General features: G+C 42.3%; 1 protein-coding gene across 23 annotated transcripts in view; it reads left to right on the top strand.

Moving 5' to 3' along the window:
* Nucleotides 1-18,846, top strand: part of TTC7B (tetratricopeptide repeat domain 7B) — a 246,032-nt gene that overhangs the window by 108,352 nt on the left and 118,834 nt on the right. For 17 of the 23 annotated variants that reach the window (XM_023628265.2, XM_023628272.2, XM_070249757.1 and 14 more), the window contains 2 exons: nucleotides 8,676-8,739; nucleotides 12,648-12,785. In XM_023628265.2, the coding sequence (XP_023484033.1) occupies nucleotides 8,676-8,739; nucleotides 12,648-12,785 (202 nt within the window). The remainder of the gene's footprint in view (nucleotides 1-8,675; nucleotides 8,740-12,647; nucleotides 12,786-18,846) is intronic. The other 6 variants (XM_070249758.1, XM_023628271.2, XM_070249763.1 and 3 more) reach the window with 1 other exon arrangement.

Here is an 18,846-nt window from a genome sequence, read left to right as displayed (position 1 = left end):
GTTTGTAGGTTAGGGAAGGGGAGGAAAAATTCAAGGATGAGTGGAAGTTCCAGGACAGGTTTTCCCCCTAAGGCAGAACCAGATGAGTAAGTCTCATTTACCAATTTCATAGAGATACCTCATTACTTTTAGTAACTTCAGCAAATGTCTGTGCTCTACCAGCGACATTTTAAGTAGGAAAATGCTCTCATCTCAGTGCTTGGCTACCATTCTTAGCCGTCACAGTTGGTCTTTGGGATTCTCATTCTATTTATTGTAAGAACCCAGCATCAGACAGCAATCAGTGACAAAGCTGTTAGTAAACCAGAATTAACCTTTTCTCCTTTCTTCAGCAATTCCTTGATCCTTTTGTTTAAAAACCTGTTTTACACTGAATTAGCTATAAGAAGGAGAATTAAATAATTTGCAAGTGATGTCTCTTTAGAACTTCTTAATTTTTTTTTAATTTTCAATTTAGGACTTGATTGCCTTTGAGGAAAATGGGCAGGTGATCCACTGTGGTCTCGCACGAGGTCTCCCCAGGTCAGGGGATGAGGAGAGGGGAGGGAGAGAGACCGTGAGAAGAGCTGGAGACAGTAGGGGTGCTGCTCATTCCTGACTCCTCCCTCAGAGCCCTTACTTCCCATCTTTGCCTGCTCCTGCAAGGACAAGGCATGACGGCTTTCAGAATCTCTGCATGAAAGCAAGGGGGAGGTGGATGAATAAATGTGGGAACCCTCTTCGATTTTCATCAGATTGGAAAAATGGCTGAAAAACTACAGGCTTCTGCTTGTGAGGCCTCAGAGGAAGCTCTGATAGAGATGGGAGTGACTGTGGTACGACATGTGTGACTTCTGAAAAGGACAGTTTCCTTTTCAAAGGGGACAGCATTTCTCAAGGTCACCACCTCTTAATCCTCTAAGTTGACCCTGGCATTTCCCTCCCTCAGTATCTTCTTGTTCAGTTTGAATTTCTTGTATAGATTCAGACAAGTGAGCATAGGCTTAGCTTTTCTCCTAGGCTTATTTTAATTTAGTTGTCCTCCCACTTTTTCATGGCCTTGTTGAACCAGGAGTTTGCTGAATTCACAGCCTGTGTTTACTCCTTAGTCCTTATCTGGATTTGGAGAACATCTGTTCTAGCAGTTCTCAGACTCTCACTTTAAAAATGCTGACCCCTCATTATGAACTATTTATTTAGTAGCAGGATTGAGGTTCATTTTTTAAGTGATATTTATATCTTAAAAATAGACTCTAGATTTTTTTTTGCTGCTTTAGGTGTTTCTTAATACCCAAGGTGCCAGTATATTGAAGAATTCAGTTCTTGCTCCCTCTCCCGACCAAGTTTGACACATGGATGGAGCTCTGTGTCTGTCTGGGTGCTGTTCCAAGGTGGCCTCACCCCTTGAAGGCAGAAAAGCTCACAGTGCTGGCCACTTCTTCTTTATTTCCTGAACCACTCAGACTTTGTCACTCTTCTAGCATCAGCTTCCTCATCTGTACAAGGAGAATTATGGAGGCAAAATGCAGATCTAGAAAATGCAGTTACCAGTTAAAGGGAGCATTCCTGTGCTACGCTGGTCACTGAGTCACAGGCTTCATTTCACACAGATACACACAATCACCACTTCAGGTTTTTTTTTTTTTAACCTTTTTATTGATGTAATTCACATACTATACAATTCACTCATTTAAAGTATACAATTCAATGGCTTTCGATATAGTCACAGAGTCCATCACCGCAATCAAATTTAGAATATTTTTATTACCCCAAAAATAAATCCAGCTCCACTTAGCTGGCACCTCCCCCCCCCCCCCCCATTCCTCAGTCCTTTGTATTTTCATATGAATTTTAGGATCAGTTTATCCATTTCTGCCAAAAAAAAAAAAAGCAGCTAGGATTTTCATAGGAATTGCATTGAATCTGTACATCAATTTGAAGAGTATTGCCGTCTTAACAACCTTGTCTTCTGATCCATGAATGTGGCATGTCTTTCCATTTATTTAGATTTTCTTTAATTTCTTTAAACAATGATTTGTAGTTTTCAGAGTATAAGGTTTGTATTTCTTTCGTTGAACTTATTCCTGAGGGTTGTGTGTGTGTGTGTGTGTGTGTGTGTGTGCACGCACGTGTGCATGTGCTATTCTTTTTGATGCATTATAAATGGAGTTGTTTTCTTAATTTGATTTTTGGGTTGTTCATTGCAAGTAGATAGAAATACAATTGATTTTCTATGTTGATTTTGTGACTGCAATCTTGCTGAACTTGTTCATTAGTTCTAATAGTTTTTTAGATTCTTTAGGATTTTCTTTATGCAAGATCATGTCATCTGCAGAAAGTGGTAGTTTTACTTCTTCCTTTCTAACCTGGATGACTTTTGTTTCATTTTCTTCCCTAATTACCCTGGCTAGACTCTTCAGTACAATGTTGAATACAAGTGGCAAAAGTGGGCATCCTCGTCTTATTCCTGATCTTCAGAGGAGGAAAGCATCCAGTCTTTCACCATTAAGTGTGATGTTAGCTGTGGGTTTTCATAGATGCCTTGTATCAGGTTGAGGAAGGTCTCTTCTATGACTAGTTTGTTGGGTATTTTTTTCATGAAAGGGTGTTGAATTTTGTCAAATATTTTTTATGCATCTATTGAGATGATCCTGTGGGTTTGGTCTTTTATTCTGCTGTGATGTATTACGTTAATTGATTTTCAGTCTTTTTTTCTTTCTGCTTTTTCTCCCCAAATCCCTCCAGTACATAGTTAGATATTTTAGTCGTGGGTCCTTCTGCTTGTGGCATGTGGGATACCACCTCAGCGCGGCCTGATGAGTGGTTCCATGTCTGTGCCCAGGATCCAAACCAGTGAAACCCTGGGCTGCAGAAGCAAAGCGTGCAAACTTAACCACTCAACCAAAGGGCCAGCCCATGATTTTCAGATATTAAGCCAACCTTGCATTTCTAGGTAAATTGCACTAGGTCCTAGTGTATAGTCCTTCCTATTTATTGCTGAGTTTGATTTGCTAGTATTTTGTTGAGGATTTTTGCATCAATGTTCATAAAAATCTTGACCTATAGTTTTCTCATGATGTCTTTGTCTAGTTTTGGTATTAGGTTAATTAATAGGAATAGGAATAATAAATAGGAATTCTATTTTTTTAAAGAGTTTGTAGAGAATTCGTATTAATTCTTCTTTAAAACTTTGGTAGAATTTATCAGTGAAACCATGTGGTCATGGACTTTTCTTTGTGGTAAAGTTTTTGATTACTAATTTAATCTCTTCATTTGTTACAGGTCTATTAAGATTTTCTGATTCTTCTTGAGTCAGTTTTGGTAGTTTGTGTCTTTCTAGAAATTTGTCCATTTCATCTAAGTCATCTAATTTGCGGGCATACAGTTGTTCACACTATTCCCTTACAATGTTTTTATTTCTGTAAGGTTGGTAGTTGTGTTCCCTCTGTCATTTCTCATTTTAGTAATTTTAATCTTCTCTCTCTTTTTTGGATCAGTCTAGCTAAAAAGTTTATCAAATTTTGGTGATCTTTTAGAAGAATTAACTTCTGATTTTGTTGATTTTCTCTATTGTGTTTATATCCTCTATTTAATTAATTTCCATGCTATTCCATACTCCTTCAGTTATCACCATCAGTTTTTAGCCTTATAGATTGTGCGTTCACAATCTTACTTCTGATTTATTTTAAAGAGAGAAAATCTATTGGGGTTATGCTTGTCTTGGGGCTGTCTTACTAACAAGGCAGGACTGTCTGATCAATTGACTCTGTTGCCAAAAGGCCATTGTCAGCGATTCAGTTATGCTGGTTGGGAGGTAAAAAAGGAAATCCGTAGATAATGTTTGAACCTCATTTTGGCTGGTAGTCCCAAACTCTCCCCACTCCTCAGTCTCTCATGAGAAATATGAGTTCAAAGCAAACTTTAGGTGGCATAGATCGTTCCAGCTCCAGCAAACCACACGGGCCATTCCGAATAGTTGGTCTTAATATATAATATATGAATACAACTGAAAAGCGAGCTCTGCTAGAAAGCTCCGCTCCCTGTCACTATGACTGGGACATGAAGGGAAACAGGATGCTCAGTCTCTCTGCATCTTGAATTTTGAAGGGAAATGAAATGTAGATAGTCCTAGATAGAAAAGAGGGGAGGGATCACATGTCATGGCCTCTTTAATTCCTTGCTTCTGGGTCTTTCTGAAGAATTTTATTGACTTTGTTTACTTACTTTTTAGGTGAGCTTTTTATTGACACATAACATACATTGAGGAAAATACACGCACCAAAAGTATAAAACTTGGTGGCTTTTCACCAAATGAACACATCCCCATAATTAACATCCTGATCAAAAAACAGACATTGGCAGAACCCTCGAAGCCCTCTTGGTACCCTCTCCCAGTTACTACCCCTGCCCAAGGGTAACCCTATTCTGACTTCTCTCTCTGTAATTAGTCTCATTTTTGGAACTTGTATAAATAGAATCATACATTAAGTACTCTTTTATGTTTAACGTCTTTTGTAACATTATATTTGAGAGATTCACCCATATTTTTGCATGTAGTAGTGGTTTGCTTTTGTTGCTGCATAGTATTCCATTTTATTAATATACTCCAATATATTGATCCATTCTACTCGTGATGGGCATTTGAGTTTTTTCTAATTTGGGACTAACAGGAAGAGCGCTGCTATGAATGTTTTTATACATGTTTTTTGGTGCATATATATGTGCATTTCAGTCAGGTATATTTTTCTTTTCGTTATATTCCTCCTTGTAAAAAGCATTTGAGTTGGCTTAAATAATTATATGCATGTTAGGGTAGATAATTAGCACAAAGTAAAGAAGGAGATTAAAAACCACTATTGTGCCAGGAAGTGGATGATGAAAGGATTTATTGAAAGCTTGGAGTGCCAGACAGTGTGCTAAACTCCTTTGTAGGCCTAGGGGGAGAAAGTAATGATCATGAAGTATTAAAAATAGGGCTGAGCCTTCTGGTAGCCAATGCAGAGATTTTTGGTAAGGCTGAGGATGCTGTTTGTAGTATAAAGATGAGGGACTTTGAAGGGACTTGACAGCCGCTTGATGGCTGCACCACCGCCCTCTCCTCACCTCTGTTTTGTACGGCCTGCCTTCAGGTCGTCGTGGCCTGTCTTCTCACAGCAACACGGAAGCCCCTGGGCAAGGTGAGGTGCTGTGTGGGCTTCACCCAATCCCCTCCACAGCATAGCTCAGTGGACCTGGGCTGATCCGTGTGAAGGACCCTTCTTTCTTTGTCATGTGGGGACTTTGACCTATGTGGATTGACAAAAAGGGGAAGAATTATAGAGAGGTCTAGATAATCCTCAGATTGGACCATCAAGTCACTCTTAATGTTTAATTTAAACCCTTTTCCTTCCTTGGTACGCTCATCCTTCCACACAAACCTAGGACCGACACTATTTTCTACCTTGGCATGTTTAACAGACAGTACGACACGGGGTGGGGATGGGGCTGGGGCTGCTGCCATTGTATTTTGTTTGTTTGTTTGTGTTTTTTTGAGGAAGATTAGCTCTAAGCTAACATCCACAACCAATCCTCCTCTTTTTGCTGAGGAAGACTGGCCCTGAGCCAACATCCGTGCCCATCTTCCTCTACTTTTTATGTGGGACGCCTGCCACAGCATGGCTTGATAAGCAGTGCGTAGGTCCACACCCAGGATTCGAACCGGTGAACCCTGAGCCACCAAACCAGAGCACGTGAACTTAACCACTGTGCAACTGGGCCAGCCTCTGCCGCCGTTGTTGGCTTGGATTCTTCAGCTCCTGTCTGGCTAGCTCTGGTTCAGAGGCTATATTTCTCTAGGAATTTCCTGGTAGTGTCACAGACAGGCATATTAAAATTATAAAGGCACCACTACTGGGCTTTGGAGGTGATGTTGTCATTATTTATGGATCAACTTTCTTGTGGGTTGGAGGTGCTTAAGGCCCTCCTTGCACCCAAATACAGTCACATGACACCGTTTCCATCAACGACAGACTGCATATACAATGGTGGTCCCCTAAGATGAGTACCATATAGCCTAGATGTGTGGTAGGCTACACCATCTAGGTCTGTGTAAGTACACACATACTGATGTTCGCATGACAAAATTGCCTAATGATGCATTTCTCAGAATATATCCCCCTTGTTAAGCGATGTGTGACTGTAGAATCTGCTTTGACTCCTGCATGGTGCCTTTGACTTTTAGACATCCAACTCCTCATTAGTCGTGTAATAGCTAAAATGTCAAGAGATGAAATGCATTTGGACAAAGTTGGGTTAATTTCTTTTGTATGATTGTTTCTACCATATACATAAAGTTTTTTACCTACCTGGGAAAAATTTTAAGAAACAGCTATTATCTAGCAGCCGTGATAAGATCATGATTACTATTTATAAGTGAGGGGAATCTTGCCCTGGTTCCCTACGTCTTCCATAGAATCAGATGATGAGTTGGTAAATTCATCCAAAGTAAGGAAATGAGCAATTTGCCTAAAGGTCAGCCAGTGAGTTGGTAACGTGGCTAGAATTAGAATGTAGCCCTCCTGTTCTTAGCCACAGCGCCGGCGCTGTCACCTCCCCCGCCAGCCCACCCATCCAGCTTTGGGGTCTTGTCCTCATTGCCCACCGATCCTTGTTTTCTCCCTGTCCCTTTTTATCTCCCACCCTGCCCTTCAAAACTTCCTCTGGGTCTAGGGCTCCAGTTTTCCAGCTCCACAGGACCGAGGCCTGGGCACCCCCAGATCTCCCCTTGAGACTCCTGGGCCCCAAGAGGAGAATGTCACAAAAGGAAAGCCCCAACAATTTTTGGCTGTCTGCCGGGAGCTCCAAGCTTCCCTGAACAGGGAAGACGGAAAGCATGGCCGGAAGTGAGTCTAGAGAATTCCTAATGAAGGAGAGGGAAGCCTTCCAGTGGGTAGTTTTTCAGGCGTGTCTTTTAAAACTACCCTATCCCCTTCCCCTCACATCTTCCTGCCAGCCCTGAGAGCTTTGCCAAGCTCCTGAGTACCCATCTTGCCTCGAAAGAGTGAAGGAAGTGGAATGAGAATCAGTTAATGTGCTACTTGTTAGCAGCTCTGGTAAAAATAACGCAACCTAGCATCTAAGCAGGCTAGATGGCTCAAATGGAATTTGGAGATTATCTGTGGGCAGAATTGGCTACTGTTAAGTCACAATTAGCATGGGTTCTCTCTTTTCAATTAGTCTGGACAATGCAGAACTGGGTAACCATGAAAAAAAGGTTAATGTTACTGCTTTATTTGTAAGGCCCCAATTGCATGTAAGCACGAGCCAGGACGTCAGGAAATGATTGCTAGATGGACACACACACACACACACACACACACGGGAGCACTCTTCATTCAGAGCCTGTAGGCTCTCTTTCTGAATTTAAGGGGAAAGATCTGTTCCATCTTCTAAAAACCCAGATCACCTCAAACTGCCTCTTTTAAGGAAGTCGCCGAAAATCCCAAATCTTGCTCCTCATTCACAGGTCAGCCACTTCATAAAATTTTAGCCCTGCATGAGCAATGGGGACCCTCTCCCAGATGGTTTCCTTACCTCTAGGGACGTCAGAGTTGTAAAAAGAGTGCCAGGCACTGTGCTCTTTTTGTCCTGCTCGTGCTCTTTTTGTCCTGCTCTTCATGGTCCTTTCATGCGATATAAAGTTTGCCAGCGTTTCAGAGGGAACAAGTATTTATAATGATTTGAAACACATTTTTTTTTTTTGCCTTTTGTTTTTTTTTTAAATCATCCCATCTCTTAAATGATTGTAATGTTACCCCTGGGAAGATGTAAATTTAGTCCTTATTTAGTCATCTCCCAAACATCCAGGAGTTTTTTTTAACCGTCTTCATTTTGATTGCACTCTTCTTCTATTCCATGAAAAAGAGTTGAGTTTGGCCCAATTGGTGATACCATTCAGAATTCTACTCGAAAGATTCTGGAGTTTTAGAACAGGAAAAAAAATGCTGGAAGTCTTTAAAAATACTCAAAGCACAAAAAAATAGGATCTAGACAATGGAGATTGGGGTTATGGTTGGGTTTTATTGTTCTTTAATCCTGAGCAATATTGAGCTTAAGAGCTTTTTCTTTTAATCCAAGATGTTAGAGTTCAGCCAAATTCCATATAACAGATTAAGACAGCTCTTGCATGCCGCCCCATAATAAAACATGTGTGTTTAAGTAAGCTCGGTACATTTTTACAGTATTCTAGAAATTATTCAAACTCTAAAATTGCTTCCAATCTCTTTTTTCATCTAAATGGCAATATAAGATATGCCAGCTAGCAAGTAAGAGGTAAGAAAAGTACTGTTTAGTGAAATGTCTGCAATTTATGCCTCTATCACGGGTTTAGGAGAAAGCTTGTATTATTTAGATAATGTCAGTTTGTAGCAATCTAAATTTCTGCCTCTATAATAGGCATATATGTTATTTGGGCTTTTAACTTGGTTTTTACAGCTTTACTTCGCCCTGCTGCCTGTTATTAAAATGCACAGTTAAAATGGATAATTCCACAGATTACCATAGAAATAAGCAAATTAATTCAGGTGTCCAGATTATGCCATATTTTTCATGGATTCTGTATAACAATCTAGAAGCTTTAGCATTCAGTTCTACTCGTAGTCATGTATTTTGTGTTATTTTGAAATTGCCGTATATCAAAGTTGGTTTTCTTTATGCAGCATTTTTTGTCCTCAAGAAAATACTGAAGAAGCCCTGTTGTTATTGCTGATTAGTGAGTCAATGGTAAGCAGAATGTGTTTTTACATTTCTTTCCCCTGTTCCTATAGTCCCTTTTTTGATATGCAACTCCATCAGTATAATGACTCTTTTTCTTGGGAAAAGAATACTTTCTACAGGGGATACCTGGGTGGGAAAAAAGCAATACAGGTTTAAAAAGGGGGATGTTTCTTAATTCTTGGACTGGCTAGAAATGTCCTTTGGTCAGCCAAGAGCATGGAGCTTCTCTTCCCTTAGCAATTAGCAGGCATCTGAGTTCATTCATTTATCCAGGTATTGATTAAACACTAACACAACTGTCTATAGGTAAACTACAGCTAAAATGACCACCCAAGGACCCTTAAAAGGGAGAAGAAGCCCCGAAAAGGATCCTTTATGAGCCTTCTCAGTTTGCCTTGGTGGGAGGGAGAATTTGAGGATAAATCACTTGTTGGATATGTGAACCCCTGGTTTTTATAGCAGGAGCCTGATGAAACTGCCTCATCCTCTTGCACAGGTCCTCTCCCCAGGCCCCCACCTGTTCCCCAGACATTGCACATTCCCAGGCCGTGAGAGCTCACTCCTGTTACCTGGCTCTGCTGTTGTGAGAGAGTTTTTGCCAGACCATCAGATTCCTTTGAAATGTTTTTTAGCGTTTGGCCAGGATATCAAATTTTAGGTCTAGAATTTCATCGCTCATCATTTATTTACTTTCTACTCTGCATATCGCTAGGCAGGATGACCCTGGCTTGAACCATTTGGAGTAGTACGTGTGATAGTAGTTAATACCTTGGCAAGTAAATGGGGTGTGTTGAGCACCTGAGCAGAACGGCAAGCTCCTGGAACTTGAAAGGACCTAGAGGTCCTCACATCCATTCACTCATTTTGCGGATGAGGAACCTGAGGCCCAGAGCAGGCAAAATGGATGCATCACGCAGTGGTCTCTTGCTCCTTCTGGTAGATTGTACTGCCTCCTCCCACCTCTCCCATCCCACAGAGCAGGCAGGAGGAGAAAGGGGAGGAAAAGGAATCATAACTGAAGCCAGAGAAGGTGCTCCCTTCTTCTCCAAGCACGCAGTTTAAATGGGGGTTTGAAATACACTCAGGTGAAAAAGACTTAGAAGTGGAGCGCAAGAAGAACGTGTGTATGCTGAGTGAAGGATGGATCAGAAGAGGCTGGGGTTAGTCAGGGAGGGTAGCCTTCTTGCCTTAATTTAAAGCTTTGGGGTTTTTCGTTCTGCGAAATGGCCCAGAGATGTTTACAAGAGCAAGACTGCTTGAGTTACCACTTCTTTTTATTTGGAAGCTCCTTGACGTCATTGGCCTTACTTCCTCTGAGGGAAACAGGTTGCCCCCTTGGCTCATCTTTCCTTGACTGTCAGCTGGTAACTTAGGACGGTGTCATTTACATTCTCTACTCTGCCTTGGCACAATCAGGGAAGGCATATATGTTAACAGGCTGGCACTGGTGGCATCCAGTAACTGTTTATCAGATGAGCAAGTCTCACTGTGCTTCATCATCAGTTCATCGAGGAGGGCCAGCTCCTGTTGGCCTCCAAGCTAATATTCCCTCGTTCTAAGCCAGACTCTTCACCACTTGGCAGTTAACTTCCTTTGGGCAAGCTTGGTTGGTTACATTGTAAAAGTTCTGAAAGCATGGTGGCCACACATTTTAGATTTCTTGAACAATTCTGTTTGAAAATATTGTGTTCCATTGTCAGATCATGTTTTCCAGGTTAGAATTTGGAAAACATGGCCGCATGTCTAAAATGCTTGCTCTAAGTGTAGAGGTCTTGGGAATGATGTCTCCAGCTCTCCTGCTCCTTAATTGAAGTGATAGAAACTAAGAATTCTAGAAGTTCGAATCCCTTTGAGACAGTCATATTTGGCCTCTGTGGTCTTAAATTTCCGGAAAATCTCTTCAGAAGCTGGTGAAATCCAATGACATCATCAGTAAATCTGAAGGACTAGGTTTCCAACCAAAATAATTATGTTCTCCTTGTAAATCATTCCGTAATTATGTAGGTAGAAACCTAAATTAAGTTGCCTTGGGATGCCTTTTTTCATGTCCCTTGACTCCTTGATTTTTCAGTTTTTAGACAGAAAATGAATGTGCTCAATTTCAGAACCAAAACGAGAATTGCTGTGCTTTTTTGGTGTCTGAGAAAATTGTATTCTTCGTTGGTTCTGACTTTAACTTAGAAGCATAAATTTGTCCGTAGTCTCTCCACCTACCAGAAATCATGTGGAATTGTACTGCTTTCTCACTTCAAATGAAATTAGCTTTCCCCAGGAGAAAAGGGTTATCAGAGCTATATTTGCACAACTACCACTGAGACGGTATTCTTGGATATTTATTGTTTGTGGATCTCTTTGATGTTCTATATTGTACCTTTTTAATCAAAAGGCACTGATAGACTGTCTCTAAAAATTTTTTTAAAAAGAATGCATTTGGCATAACTTGAAAATCTCTCTTAAATAGTATTTTGTTTTGTTTTGTTCTCTTCCAGGCATTGGTCTCAGTATGGAACATTTATAGCAAATAAATAAGATGAGACCACTTATAGCAGTCCCTATTTGCCTCAGAGCTTCTTTTGTTGGCTCAGAAGTCATTCCTAACAAGAAAAACTTAGAATGAAATCTTCAAAAGCAGGCTTGTTTCCATGAGAGATGACTCACTTTGTAGGAAGTGGCCTGTCTTATACATTCTTATTTGTCTCTGACATTTAAGAGCAAGGAGTTTTAAAGTGAGTAAGTACTGATGGGTGGCTGAAAGTAAATGCCTTGGACTCACACACAAAAAGCAAGCATTTTGTCTCATTAGTGAGAGAGAAGGTGTTTGCGTAGCCTTTCCGAATGTCAGGCTGGAAGATAAACATCAGCCTGGACAAGTGGCCCTGATCCCTTATGTACCACTTTTTCACAGGGAAAACTGAGGAGCCCGCTCTGTGCTCCTAGGAACAGATAGATCTGGGACTTCCATTAATTAGCAGGGGAAAAAAAGACAGGCAAAGTCTTAAGTGTACTGATTCTGAACTCCTATTAGGGAGAAAAGGAAAATGAGCCAGCAGTTAGAGTCTCTAATACATGTGATATGTCTGGAGGAATCTGTAGAAAAATTAAATTTCAAAAGGAGTGAAAACAAGTTGCTGTAAAGAGCGTTTGATTTCTAGATAGATGAGATTAATAAGCTTGAATGTGCCTGCTTTATTTCTGTGCTAAGCAGCGGAGATGTGAAATAGGCAAGGTGCTCTCTTGGGTCCTCTGTGGTAATGTCTTTTAAAGCCAAAATCTGTTTGCTTCTTGCTTTCTCATATGCATCTGTTTTGTGCATCCCTAAGCAAGATTGAATTAGTCTTTGTAGTCTGTTCCAGTGAAGATGTCATATAGGCATTTGAATGTTGCTTTGGTGATAGAGGAAAAGTGTGATATATCTCTGTAGGATGGATGGAATTTGATGACACCATTTGATGATGGGACGTGTGGGGCTGGAACTTTTCTGCCACTCTTTAGAGCAGAAGCAGGATCTACAAGTGGGGCACAGCAGGGCCTCACTTGATGGATTATTCTGCTGTTCCAGAGCACTGCTGTGTCTGCAGCGAGGCAGTCTGTGAACCTGAGCCCAGGAACGATCACCCTGCCTTGCATCAGCTCCTAAAGCTTCCTCCAGACACCTGCTGACAGGTACAAGTGTCCTCTAGGATCACACGTTCAGGCCTTCAGTGTTGGCATAATACCATGTACCATGTGCCCTGGTGCTCTGGGGATTGAATAAACGACCGGAGGTGACAAGCCCCTTACTCATTCCTGCCCTTGTCTCCAGGCCCTTGGCAAGCTGTTAGGGGCAGGAAGGCCCAGATTCTTCTCTTTACAAAGTGATAGCTATGTGCATGGGCTGGCTCATCATCTTCTTCTGTCTTCCATGTTGTTTTCAGGCCAACCGGGATGCTGTGCTGAGCAGGATACCCGAGCACAAGAGCGACCGCCTCATCAGTTTGCAGAGTGCATCTGTGGTCTATGATTTACTGACCATCGCTCTTGGAAGAAGAGGCCAGTATGAGATGCTGTCAGAGGTACAGCCCTTGAGTCTGGTTGACTTCCAGGTGGTGGGTGGTGCTGGTAGTGAAAGCACTGGGAAGAGCTGTGGGACCCGGTCCTGGCCTCCACTCTGTCATGGCAGCCATGTGACCTTGGTTCCATCATTTAATTTTGGTTTTCTCCTCTGTAAAATGGGAATTGGGCTAAATGATTAGATGGGGGAATGCATTGGCAGTCCCTTCCTACCAATGGTCCATAAACCCACTGGCTATGAGATTGTGTGTGAGGGGAGGAAAGCATTTCTCAAGAAGTTTCTCTTTCGATGTAATTTCCACCATAACCAAAAATCTCCCATCTTTGATATTAATTTCCTTATAAAATAGGTTTCATCTTATTTAAAGTACCAATGCATAACTCTGGTGAAATGGCGACTTCAGGTGAGTGTGTTGTTAGGTGACCTGATGTAGGCTTTCATGAAAGGAAACTGTCTTCATTTAGAGTCTTTTGCTTGTTCACAAGAGACCTCAGTTGATTACAGATCTTGTATGAGGTACCGTCATCTCATTCCCTCAGCTGCTAAGAAACATTTAGGATGGAATGTTGACTGTTTTACAGTTTCAGAAGAATCTGGTTAATCTTGGGCTGTGGTGGTGCATTATTGACTTGTTGCCCAGAATACCGAGTTCCACCGTGGGGAGGGAGATAAGCAAGTAACAAGATCTTTTTATCTTTTCTGTAGTGGAGAGAAAAGAAAGAAAGAAAGAAAGAAAGAAAGAAAACAACTCATTTTGTTAAAATGAACTTTTCCATGTTATTTATCCTTCTTTTTCTAAATTTATACACATTGCAACAGCCTCTGGGCATGAGGACAGGGAATGAAATGCAGTAACAGATTGGCTGAAATCAGATAAGCGCCCGACTCACCCTCTAGCCTGCCGGTGCATCGCCACATTAGGCAGGAGCCTTGGAGAACAGATGAGCCTGCGTGGCTTGGATCTTTTTTTAGTCTTTGGTTTGGTGACTATACAGGGCAATGGTTACTCAGTCTTCAAAAAAAGCCCCTCACAATCCAGCTAGATAAAGCCGTGGGTCCAGATGTTCCTGTCACACACAGTACACCCCCTGGGGCTCTGCCCCAGCTTAAGATTGGCCCAGATTCTTCACACTCTGGGTGCTTTGATTTCCTGGGACCCTCTCCTCCCAGCCAGCTTAGTTCCTGTCTGTACCTCTGCCACGGAGCCTATCTGTGGGGACAGTGCCACCCAGCTCACTTGAGTTCTTTTTTCCTCCAGACAAACCACTAAATATCTCTCTGGGTCCAGGTTGAGTGTGCTTTGCATGTCTACTTTCATCCCATTGTGTAGCAACAGAGCTTTTCCCCAGCTTGAAATTCGCCTACATCCAAAACAGGTGTGAGGAGCTTGAGGTGGCTGGTTTGGTTGACAGGCTGGGTGGCCCCTGCCCACAGACTTCTTGTCATGCCATGAATGTCTCTAGGGGGACGGCTGTCACCCTAGCAGCATTCCTCTACAAGCCAGGAGCTCCCTGGCATGTGTCTCCTCCCGGCGCAGAATACTGGGACCTTGTTTTCACCCAGATGACTTTCACCTTGTTATCCCATGTAGCTTCCATCTTGTGGTGACGACCTGACGCTGAAGTCACTGGGTAGTCTGGTTGGTTGCCGGAGTCTTTGCAATTCAGGATTTCACTGCCCTGGTCACATTTAAAACGTTGGCGACAGTGCCAGAGGTTGCCTTGAAGGTGCTGGAGTAGAAGGATGGGAGAAAGGGAAATTTGTCACCGCATATACCGTGGAGCCTTTTGAATTTGGTACTATGTGTTTTATCTAGTAAAAATAGAAGTCAATTGATGAAATATATAAAAAGGAGGACATGCAGTTTGTCAACAATGTGTGTGCAGTCCCAGTTCTGTGCCAGGGGCTGTGATTAAGGCTGAGGATGCAGCCACCAGTGAGGCGTGGTCCCTGCCCATGACAGCTCCCAGTCTAGAGGGAGACAGCCAAGCAGTGGGCAGTTGCCATCCTGTGTGGCTGAGTCTGGGGAGGGCTCCATGCAGAGTCTGCATCCAGGAATAAAGGATTGGAAGACTTGGCTTCACCCTTTCTTGCTGTTTCTACTTAGTTTTGCAGTTAGAGCTTCCTCCAGCAAACATTTGACCGCCATATTGTCTCAGATCTTCTAACTAAAACTGGTGGTGTCGTGGGAGAATGGTGAAAGTACACGGCATCTCGAGGCAGCGGTTCCGTCTTTGGGTGGCTTGGTTACTGCAGCAGGGGCTGGGTCCACCCTCGGCTCAGCAGGGACCTTCTCTCCCTTGGTCTCAGGCCACATCTTACTTAGAGTGTCCTGCTTCCCTCATTTGCTGGGGTTTTGTTTTTTTTTCTTCTCATCTGCTCATCCGTTTTCTCAGGACCTTAGGTTAAAAGGCTAACTGGATTTGTTTTTAATTGAGGTAAATTCATCTAACATAAACTTAACCATTTTAAGTGTGTAATTCAGTGGCATTTACTACATTCACAATATTGTGCAACCATCACTTCTATCTAATTCTAAAATATTTTCATCACCCTAAAAGGAAACCCCGTACCCATTAAGCCGTTATTCCCCATTCTCCCTCCCCGCAGTCCCTGTCAACTACTAATCTGCTTTCTGACTCTATGGATTTACCTATCGGGGGTATTTTATATAAATGACATCATCTAATAGTGACCTTTGTAACTGGCTTCTTTCACTTAGCACAACGGTTTCAAGGTTATCCACGCTGTAGCAAGTATCAGTACTTCATTCCTTTTTGTGGCTGAATACCATCCCATTGGATAGACACAGCACAGTTTATCCATCCTGCAGGTGGTGGGCAGTTGGCTCTGGGGGGTGGTGCTGCTGTGGGGGTAACTGGAGTTTAAACGCCTCTGTTACTTCTTTGGGCCCACGACTGTTAGTGATTCCAATTATTGTCGTTCATCCTTGTGGTAATACATTCTATTTCCCTGTCTTCATCCCCTGCATCATCATCAGAGTGACCTTTCTAGAACGTGGGAATGGGCATGCCACTCTTCTGTTCAGAAATGTTTGATGGCTCTTCCCCTTCCCTCTTCTTTTTCTCTCTTTTTCTGGTGTTTTGTGTTCCTTTTCTGCACGTAATGAAATTGACTTCATTGTTTATCTTTCCGCCACACACACCAGCCCTGCAGGCTCCTCAAAGAATCAAACAATACATACAAATATGGAAAAGAAAATAAAAGTCATTTACAATCCCGCTCTCCTGAGATAATTGACTACCCATTGACATTTCAGAGACCGTCTTTTCATGTATCTCCTTATGAATAAATGCACATACATCTATGTAAGTTTCAAGGAAGAAGATAGTATCATAAATGTTTTGTTGTGCATATTCCCAATCATTCGTCTCCCCTCTGTTGGCACCACACCCCATCACTGCCTCCTCAACTCCCAAACCCAGATCAGCAGCTGGTACAGCCTGCTTGTGCCCCTTGCTAACGTGTTCCGGCCACATCCCCCTCAGGCTGGTCTGTAGGCAGGTCCTCTGCCTCAGAGACACTGCAGAGACCTTCCTTTATTTCGGGCAGAAGCTTTGTGAACAGAAGAGTTAATAACCACCAGGCTATTGTGAGAGAAGTCTTATCCCCTTCTCACCCTGTCCTCATTCTTTCTTTCCTTCTCTTGTCCCCAACCAACATCATGTCCACATCAAGACACAGCATGTTTTCCTTCTTCTGGCTCATTTCCTCCACTGACCTGGGCCCCTCTGCGCTCCTGCACCCACAGAGGAAAGTTGGGGGGCACCACTGCCGCGCTTCCTAGCACGGCAGCCCGTCTCCTCTCCTCCTGTCGTTGACACCTTTGGTGTGCTGTGCAGCATTGTGCGGACCCAGCCTTTAAGAAGTGTGCTTGGGGGGGAGCAGAGCCACTTTCACGAGAAAACTGTCCTCTCTCTGTCTCCTTCTTCAGCTGTGTTTATTCAAGATGGAAGGCTCCTTTCCCATCTCGAGTTTGGTGCCTTTTTGTATGCCCACACAATGCCCCCTTTTTCTCAGGGCACTATTCAGCCAGATTCTGGGCAAGGAGCATCATGCAAAGGAAATACAAATCAAAGGTTTATCACATCCTCATTCTGACAGGTTTAAATAGAAGCACAATGTCTACCATAACTCCAGTGCTATGAGTTTTCATGTTTTTTAAAGACTAATTGTGAGCCCTGCCGAAAGGTTTGTGTAGGAAGGAACACTTCTTTTTTTTTTCCCCTTTAATTTAAACAGCAGCACTAGTTGGCATGACAACCTGCGCTATTAAAAGTAAAGCAACAAGCACGGCTTCCTCTGTTTTTCAGAATGAACCCAAGCTGCTAAGGAGGTTTGTTTCTTGAATTTGACTATTAATGGCTCCATTCTGACAGAATGTTATGGGGTCCTTTTTGAAGGGTGTATGTGTCCCCTCTACATAGACATGGCAGCTTTAAAGACAGAAAGGGTATTTTTATCTTTCCCGTTGAACTCATATTCATTTGTTTATGGTTAGTCTCGGCAGCATTATAGTTCTGTGGGTAGAATTGTCTGGCTAGTGCTTGTACCAAAGGGACATTTCCACATCCCTAACCCAAACACTTACCTAATCAAGGGGCATTGTGAAAAATACTTATCTGTCTACTTAAGTCTGCTTCACAGGCCACCATTTGTTAGTTTACCTTAGAGTTTGGTATTTCATGCAGCCCCACTCGTACTGCCGAAAGCCGACCTTGACCTAGGTGTCAAGGTCCCTAGAAGGCGTCAGTGTGGCCTGACACAGATGGAGCCGCAGGCTTCTGAGAAGTTAAGGCAGAGTGTTTGGTTCATGGTAGGTGCCCAATAAAAACTTGCTGAATAAACTGAGGCTTCAAAGTCAGTGTTCTCATCCTGCTCCCTTTTCTTTGGTTTCGTCTCCTTGTAGATGTGCAATGAGTGTATCTTCCCCAGGCAGGCCCAAGGTTAAAGGTCATTTACCTGGGAAGTAGGCGGCAGCAGAAGAGGTGGGCCCAGCTTGGGGCAGAGCATTGGTACAGATCCCAACTCTGGTCCAGCTACAGAGGTCAGCCCACTAGGGATCAGCTCTGTCATTTTGCATGAAGAATCTCAGCCACTGACGTGGCCACTGGTACCTTCATTCCCACCATTATGGAAGTGTTTTTTGAATTAAGCATCATTACTCTCTTCTTATGGCCCTCGAAAATTTTTTTTAACTTTTAATTTTTTAACTTAAATTTTTTTTTTTAATATGCCGTTGTAACCTTTTTAAAGTATACAATTCAGTGGCATTAATTGCATTCACAGTGTTGTGTAACCATCATGGCTATTTCTAAACTTTTCCATCACCCCAAACAGCAACTCGGTGCCCATTAAGCAATAACTCCTCATTCTGCCAACCCCCATAACCTGGTAACCTCTAATCTACTTTCTGTCTCTGTGAATTTACCTCTTCTAGGTACATCATATAAACGGAATCATGCAATACTTGTTTTTTGTTTCTGGTTTATTTTTCTTAGTCTAATGTTTTCAAGGTTCAGCCATGTTGTAATAATACATCTGATAGCATGTATCAGAACTTCATTCCTCTTTATGGCAGAATAATTCTATTGTGCATATATGCCACATTTTGTTTATCCATTCATCTACTGATGGTCATGTGGATTGTTTTCACCTTTTGGCTATTGCGAGTAATGCTGCAATGCACATTGGCATACACATATCTGAGTTCCTGTTTTCATTTCTTTTGGGTATATATCCATGACTGGAATTGCTGGGTCATATGATAATTGCATGTTTAACTTTTTGAAGAACTGCCAAACTGTTTTTCATAGCAGCTCCACCATTTTACATTCCAGGCAGCAAGGCACAAAGGTTCTAATTTCTCCACATCCTCACCAATACTTGCTGTTTTTTGTTTTTCGTTTTATTATAGTCATCCTAGTAGGTGTGAAATGATATTTCATTGTGGGTTTGATTTGCATTTCTCTGTTGGCTAATGATGTTGAACATCTTTTCATGTGCTTATTGGCCATTTGAGTATCTTATTTGGAGAAATG

Source organism: Equus caballus, chromosome 24 (assembly GCF_041296265.1).
Source record: "Equus caballus isolate H_3958 breed thoroughbred chromosome 24, TB-T2T, whole genome shotgun sequence".
NCBI classification, from domain to species: Eukaryota; Metazoa; Chordata; class Mammalia; order Perissodactyla; family Equidae; genus Equus; species Equus caballus.
The sequence above is the reverse complement of the archived record's forward strand: the minus strand, read 5'-3'. Positions and strand labels throughout refer to the sequence as shown.